Source organism: Medicago truncatula, chromosome 4 (genome assembly GCF_003473485.1).
Source record: "Medicago truncatula cultivar Jemalong A17 chromosome 4, MtrunA17r5.0-ANR, whole genome shotgun sequence".
NCBI lineage: Eukaryota > Viridiplantae > Streptophyta > Magnoliopsida > Fabales > Fabaceae > Medicago > Medicago truncatula.
In genome coordinates this window covers 58139562-58147761 of record NC_053045.1, presented here as the reverse complement: position 1 = coordinate 58147761, position 8200 = coordinate 58139562, and the positions used below count along the sequence as shown (strand labels likewise).

General features: G+C 35.5%; 1 protein-coding gene and 1 long non-coding RNA gene across 2 annotated transcripts; both read right to left on the bottom strand.

Moving 5' to 3' along the window:
- Positions 1 to 705: 705 nt before the first annotated feature.
- LOC11419356 (uncharacterized) lies at positions 706 to 1193 on the bottom strand. Its single transcript, XR_003011467.2, has 2 exons — positions 990 to 1193; positions 706 to 904 (listed from the first exon to the last, which is right to left on the bottom strand). It is a non-coding gene; the product is annotated as an uncharacterized lncRNA (long non-coding RNA).
- Positions 1194 to 3858: 2665 nt separating this feature from the next.
- On the bottom strand, positions 3859 to 6929 carry LOC11422304 (probable 60S ribosomal protein L14). Its single transcript, XM_003609664.4, has 5 exons — positions 6808 to 6929; positions 6603 to 6704; positions 4530 to 4659; positions 4336 to 4448; positions 3859 to 4203 (listed from the first exon to the last, which is right to left on the bottom strand). The coding sequence occupies exons 1-5, from the start codon at positions 6808 to 6810 to the stop codon at positions 4150 to 4152; spliced, it is 402 nt and encodes a 133-aa protein (XP_003609712.1). The 5' UTR covers positions 6811 to 6929; the 3' UTR covers positions 3859 to 4149.
- Between the last annotated feature and the right edge of the window lie 1271 nt (positions 6930 to 8200).

Genomic DNA, 8200 nt, shown 5'->3' with positions numbered 1-8200 from the left:
GTTTTAAGAGTTTTTATATCTCTGGCTTTTGAATTTAATTCTTTTTCAATAGGCGTGTTCTTTGATGAATATGCTATCCGTTAATCAAAGGGTGTATGCATAAAAGTGCATGTAGAAAATGTTGCATTCCTTCATTGAGTCTTTTTGAAGAGTTTTTTTTTTATTTTTATTTTGAAGAGTTGTTTATTCTTTATCAAAAGGCATGGATATGTTTACAAAACGAATCACACTATGTGCATGTTGAAAGCCAAACATTTCTGCACCCAAAATCATTTTCTTTTTTCTCTTTTGTGCAAAGAGAATGAAGAAAACTATTATATTTGGCCTTCAATGTGGAAGTGCAATTAAAGTCCAGGGACTTTGATTGTATCATGGAGATTCCCTATTACACCTTATGCATCCAGTGAATATAAAAATTGGTCGTGGTAAATTATACTTGAAGCATAGTGGTGGGGGGGTAAACGAAATTTTGAAAATCGTTGATTACCACCACACAACTTTTTCCACTGACTAATGCCATTCTTCTTTCCAACTCTAGTGGAAAATCCATGTTTCTTTTTTTTTATTGACAAGGTAAAATCCATCTTCCTCCAAGGCCTAGCAAGGAAGTTAAACCACGGGAAAGAAAATGAACGAATTATGAAAAGAGTAACCAAAGTAAAGCCAGCAAAAGTGGAGACATTATATTAAGAGTGCATATATATATATATATAATATCAGAACTCAGCAGTTTCAAATTATTTATCACATCAAAATTTAGTTAAGTAATACAAATTCCACTCAAGTGCCTATATATAGGGGCCGAAAACAACCAACAGTACAGGTAGGGTATTTATGTGATGACTGTGGGAGCAGATCGACCGGTGAACTCTTCCATCTTTGAAAGTTTCAATGAAGCCTCCACCTGTAATTAAGACATATTTCAACTGGTTAAGATGTCTGCAAGCTTGGCAATGAAATTTATATTTAAACTATTACAAGCATCTTACAAGAGGAGCAAGTGCTTCATGTGAAAGTCTCCCGATCTTTGATGGATCCTTCTCATATTGCTCAATGTATAGTCTAATAGTTGCACCTTCTGATCCAGTTACAGAGAGGCGGAAAATTAGACCATGACCATTCGTGAGATGAGCGAGCATAGATCTCTTACCAATATTTTTGCTTCTCTCTCAAGCGAAAAGAATCTTGATTGCATGCCACTACATACGTTCATTTTGGTAATATTCCAATCTCAAAAAGTTTATTCCATTTTATAGTGATGTACCAAACCACATGTCAATAAGAAGAGGGAACCGGTAGAGCCACACATATAGTGTGCGAATCCTGCTCTCCACCATACACATTTTGCTCGTGTTCTGTAGCCTTTTCAAATTTACCCTTGCGCACCTTAAGTAACGCAGCACAGGTTAAGTGACGAAGTGTTACTGTTTTCGTACAAAACCCATCAGTCCAAACTCGAAGCACCATTTTCTTTCCCTCGACCTTCAAAAACCAAAAAAGTGCGATTTTTTGGGTCAAAATCCTCATCCCAAATCATTGCAAATCGTCAGGAAGCAAGTTTCTACGCTCATCAAGCACCAAATATCAGGTATTGTATCATCAAAACTCATCTCATTTTGCTGGTTTTTGTGCTTGGTTCTTCTGGTTTTCGTAGGCAATAGGGCTAGATGCGCAACTTAAGTCACGCAAGTGTTAAAGTGTTGCGTGACTTAAGTCACGCCACTGTGCTCTCTTGATTTTTGAATTTTTTGCGCCACTTTTATTCTTGGTTAGCTTGTTCCACAAGTAATTTATTTATTCTTCCATTGTAAAAAATTTTATTCAATAGATATATAGTGAGATGGTTGACAATGTCGCGGATGATGACGTTGAACCGAAACCGGCCAAAAATGAAGCTTCCGGTGAAGGTTCCGGCAATGTCAAACCAACCATTAATTTGAAACCGTTTAAAGTTCAAATTTCAATGCAAGCTCGAATTGGTAAAATTGAAGAACCTAAACGGGTACCTATCGGTGTTGTTTGTGAAGTTCGCGACACCGCCTCATTTTTTACAACAAATGCAAGATGGAGAGAGCGAGAAGAGTTACTTACTTGGGTTCGTCGACAAGGGGTAAAGGCTGGATATGGTGTTTGTATAGATAAATCCATTTTAAAAAGGTCATACTTGACGATGCAATGTGAAAGGAGTGGGATATACAACCCACCTAAGACAAGGAAGAAACCGATTTAGGTTGAAAGGTTTCTTTGATAAAGATACAAATGATTGGTGGCTTGCAATGCTTTGTGGAATGCGCAACCATGACTTGGAGGAAAAGTTACAAGGACACCTTATTGCGGGTAGGCTTAGTGCGGAGGAGAAGAAAAAAGTTATCGACATGACAAAGAGCTTGACGGTGCCTCGGAATATTCTCACCAATTTGAAGGAAAATAACAAAGAAAGTGTGACAACTATCAAGCAAGTGTACAATGTGCGAACAAGATGGTGCAAGGGGGAAAGAGGTGACATGACGGAGTTGCAATTCTTGATTTCGAAGTTGGTGGAGCATAAATACTTCTATTACACAAGATGCAATAGTTAGGAAACCACTCTTGAAGACATCTTTTTTGCTCATCCGGAGTCAATTAAATTGCTCAACACTTTTCCAACCGTTTTTGTCATGGACTCTACACACAAAACCAACAACCATTGAATGCCGTTGTTTAAGATAGTTGGTTGCACCTCTACAAAAATGACGTATTCCGTTGGTTTTACCTTTTTTCACTTTGAACTAGAGGATAACTTTGCTTGGGCACTTACGATGTTGAAAGGTCTCTTGTCCTCAAAGAGAACATGCCTAAGGTGATTGTCACGGATAGGGATGATGCTTTGATGAATGACGTTGGCACAATTTTCACTAGACCTCTTAGATAGGTTATTATAGGTTATGACACTTATAGGTCGGTCGGTGTTCGTCCTATTTTTTGGTGGTATTACACCCCGACATATTTTTTGGTGGCCGGTTAAGTAATTTGGATATTTTTGGCCAATATGTAACTAATATTATATATATTAAATGAAATGAATTATTTTTTTGGTGGCCGGTTATGTCACACCAATTATTGCTCGCATTACTTACTTTGTCACTAATTATTCAACTATTTATTTTATCTCATTTATCTCATATTTGTTCTCATACTTTCATTATATTTTTGTGAAGTGAAACATGTCTGAAGATGCACAAGATCCGGTTAAACTTCATGTCCGTTATGTAGATGTGAAAAGGAGGGCTTGGTTCACTATAAACCCCACCGACAAGTTGGACGAGTTGAAGGCAAAACTTGACGACTTCTTTATCCATATTGGTTCTAATGACATGTAGTAGGACAAGTTCCAGGCGTGGATTTGGGGGAGGATAAGGAAGATGATTGTTGGAAAACCGTGTATTTTCCACAACTAGTCAAAGATGATACTGACGTTGATTACAAGTTTCCCGTGATGGTTGAAAATAACCTTTTACATCTTTATGTCCGATCCGTTGAAGTGTAATATTTATTTGATTGGATAGAAAAAGATCACCATCTTTGTTACCACTCAGAGTCAATTGTACCATCGGGAGGATTGGGGATCAAAAAAGGATTAGAGATCAATTTTGAGGTGAATTTTTGCTCTACTTTGTCACCATCTTTGTCACCTCTATTTTGAGGTCAATTTTTTGTCAATTGTACCATCTTTTTGCTCATGAAAAGAGGATTGGGGATCAAACCCCAAATCCTCAACTTATCGAATTTCTAGCCCTAAGCTATTTGACAAAAAAAAAAATGTTATGAATCACTCGTAGCCTAAAGTTACACCCGTGTAAACCAGATTGGCAGTAACAATAGAGACGCAAAAAAAATGACATTAAAAATACAGGAGTTAACATCCTCTGCAGCTTGAGATTTCTATCAGCATAAGAACAACTTGAAAAGCAAAATATGCAAACCATAAGCAAGCAAAAGGCCAATGCAAAACCGATATGCAACTTGAGGGAACTAACATCACTAATATGAACTCTCAAAATAAATCTTTCTAGGACGTCACTCAATGATTACATAGAATCTCATAAAACACACCAAGATGTATCCAAAGAAATTCATAGGAAAATTCAAAAATTGATCAATAATAAATGCCTAAGCTGCAGTCTTCCTCAGCTTAGCAAGCTCCTGCCTAACAACGCCTGCCCTCTGCATAAGCCGTAAATATAAAGCATCAGAAACAATACTACTAATATAATTTGCTCCCATACAAGTCACTCTCAACCAATACTACTAATATCAGAAACAAGAAAAAGAATAGGAGCGTAAATTGAAACAAACCTTGATCTTTGCCAACATGATCTTGAACCTATCAAAATCATTGAGGGCTGCCCTTCTCTTCTTCACAATCAGTTTTCTGCCCCATGAGCTCTTCTCCCACTTGTTCTTGACATCTGTTCAAGAATAAAACAGATCATTAACAAAAAAATACAACAAAAAAATTATGAAGTTTTTCATAAAAGTTTGGTACCAACCAGCAGCTTCCATGGCTTTGATGAGATCCTTCTTCTTCGGAACTCTCTTAATATCGATCTTGATGTCTGTGAGTGAGAGCCTCTTGAAATTTATAGGGGACCTCTCCATATCAGGAGCATCAACAAGAGCCTGGCAACATATAGTACACAAATTCAGTGATGGATCAAGAAACTTTTGTGGGGGCAAATTTAATTTGCAGCAATAAAAAAGTTACATAGTTCTTAGCGAGTTAGTGTATTTATGCAAGTATAAATAGTGCAGTATTGTCACAAACTTGGATGCATTAGCTGTCAAAACGACGACCCGACCCGTTTAGGCCCGGCCTGACCAGCCCAAGGGCTTTTTAGGGCCGGGCTGAAAAGTCCGGTTTAAATATGGGCCAGCCCAGGCCCGTTTTTTTTTTTTTCATTTAAGGACTGAAAACATAATAACATAAATATACACAAAATTTATAGTGAACAAAAGAAAAATTAAGTTTGATCCAAGAGAATAACATTTATCCATACCAACTAACATTAACATAATTGTACACTAAAAAAGTATATTTATTAAATTCATTTGCTAATCAGTATAGTCACTATTTTTTTTGTTTTGTTGAGGGAACATATAGTCACTATATTGTCTTGCAAGATCCACATATAATTAATTAGCCAACACATGTAAAAATAAATTAAAAAAATAAAAAGAAAGAAAGATAAAGGGTACTAAACTGAGTTGACAGTGAAGAAAGGAAATCACAATGCAACCATAAGCAAAAGGGTTTCAAAAGTGGGGAATAAAAGCATAACATTTTTAACATTACAGGAGAACAAGAGTTAAGAAACAATGATGAAACACAACCACTTTGATTATTGTTTTTCCTTCATTTTAATTAGAAGTAACAAAACAAATGAACATAATTATATACAATTTTTAAAAGAGAGAATGACTTAAATATCAAATGAACATAACTATTTGGGCTGTCCGTCCAGTCCAGTGTCAAAAATAACCCACTTTTTTTTGCAGGCTGCCGGGCTGCCCTTAGCCCGAGCGGGCTGTGGGCCTTTTCGGGGCAGGCTAAAAAGCCCTGAAAATTCGGGCTGCTATTTTTTCGGCCCAGGCCCTACATTTAATTCAGGCTTCCGGGCCGGCCTATTTTGACAGCTCTAAATGCAATGAAACCACAACATTCATTTCAGCACTATTCGTGGGAAATGTTAAACATGATATTTATAGCCTTAAAAGTTTCAAAGTGTGTTTGTTTACTAACTAATTCAAAGGGGAATAAGAAACATGGTTTTGTATCCATTCATATATTTGCAAAAGGACTTGACACTAATGTAGGAACAACAAAAATGTGGGCACAAGCCCGCAAAGTGCTTCCGTCCCTACACCAATTATGCTATGCAGTTTCAACATCAGACTTACAAAAAGCATGTCCAACTAATCAACAATGCTTTCATTAAATAAAGAGAAAAAAAAAGAAAAAAAAAAGAAAAAAAAACTAATCAACAATGAAGACAACTCATAATGGAACGCAGGCTGTAGTTGGATCTTCAAGTTTCTAAGATACCAAACCAAAAAGATGCAGACAACTCAATATTTGTAATCAAAATGCAGGGCCTATTTGGATAAACCGCTTAATTTGTAAATTAAAGTTAAATTGTTTTCATATAAACAATGAGCTGTTTTCCTAAGTTATCTTGGAGAACTTATGAAAATAAGCTGAAAACAGTCTGAATAACTTAATGCAAAAGATGGACACAAAACTTTTACAAGATATAACTACCTAGAATAGAACACCAAATCATTCCAAAACTTAACTTACTGCAAAAGATGGACACAAAACTCCTTAAAATAGAACAAAACAAAACCAGCAACTATACAAAAACTAAATTCATCAATCAAATTCTACCATAATTTTTTCTGACAATGTAAATCATGACAAGTTTTAATCAACACCCAGATGAAAAAATTCAAACTTTATTGCTTCAAATTTCTAAGAAACAAAACCTAAAAATCGGGTGCAACATGTATCTAATAAAAAAAGCAGAGTAAAAAAACAAAAGAAATGGAAATATAAAAGTACATACTCTGGTTTGGTCAATGACATCAACGATGACAACGATTCTACCATATTCTGGTCCATAGTTGATCAGAGCAACCCTTCCAATCTCAACGAATCTCTTGAAAGGCTGCAAAAAAATCAGGAAAAAAAATTAGCAAATGATTGTTAATTGAAGGAGAAAATTTGGAACAAACAGAGAAAGGATGAGAAGTTGAGCTCAGAGGACTCGCCATTTTGTTCTCTAGGGTTTCTGAGATTCAAGGTGCAGAGAGAGTGAAGGAAAGTAAAAGAGCACAATTAGGGTTTTTGTTAGGGTGATGTGTTGGGCTTAGAGTGACGGGTTGTATGGAAGCCTGGTGGGTTAATTTCAAATATTTGGGCCCAATAAGAGTTTATGATAGTTTTTATATTTTTAATTTTGTTTATTTGTGAAAATAGTTTTTATTTTTTATTTTCTAAAATTTATGTTAATTTAATTGTTAATCGTTAGAGCTTAGAGAATTTTGATGTGAAGGATTGATTATATACATTTCTATTAACAAAGAAAATATAAAAAAGAGGCAATGAATGATCAAATTCAAAATTGTGATTAAATGAGTTACTAAATTTTCACATCTATTTCGTTTTTTATTTTGTGATTTCGTCGTCTTCGTGCGACGTTGGTTTGTTCACCGTCTTTGTGCGACGATGTTTGTCTTTCTTGTTTCTCTCAGGTATTAGATTAGTCCAGATTGTCAGATCAGCTTCGATCCAGTGCAAATTCAATCAACGACTTTGGCGTTATCAACGTTACAGATTCAGAGACATGGTTATTCCGAAGATTTAAATATAGTCATAGTTGTAGGCATTTGCACTTTGCCGTTTTATGTTATTAACATGAATGTATTCATCCTTTTTGTTTTTAGCGAATTCGCATTATATCGATGTACTATATCTATTTGAATGAATGAATGCCATTTAGTTTTGTAAAAAAAAATTACTTTTTTAACCATAGTTATCCAATTTTGAAGGGTGACTAAGTCACTTGGTTGAGTTAAAAAAAATATTAAAGGAGTTTAAGGTTTAGGAGTTAAAGGTTTGAATCGTGCTAAATAGAAAATACAAATTTTTTTTTTAAGTTAAATTAACTCATACAAATTAATACCGAGGAGAATTGTATCTAATAACGGATCGGCTGCCTCGAACGTATCCTTTGTCGAACGGGGCTCTGATACCATTGTTGGGTCACTTAGGGTGGTTCGGGGGACCGCCCACATCGAGGCTAGAACAACCGCACAAGTAAGAGAGACACCACACTCTTACCCAAAACCTTAAGACAATGGATTTATGGGTCCTCTTACTTAAAAAGTGTTCAACCTTTACTCTTTTATCCGATGTGAGACATATAACTCACACTTGCAAACAACAACATTGGAATAGGTGAAAATAATAACATAACAAATAATTGTGTGTTAAATAACATACATCTAAGCATATAGAAATGTTTTGATAGAAAAAACACAAATCTATCTTGACATGTGGTTTGATCTTCGCAGCACGTCAGATCTAACAGCTCATAAGGGTTTGATTTTCACTCTTATGCAATCCTCTCTTCTATATTGAAACATGGTCAATGAATTGTCA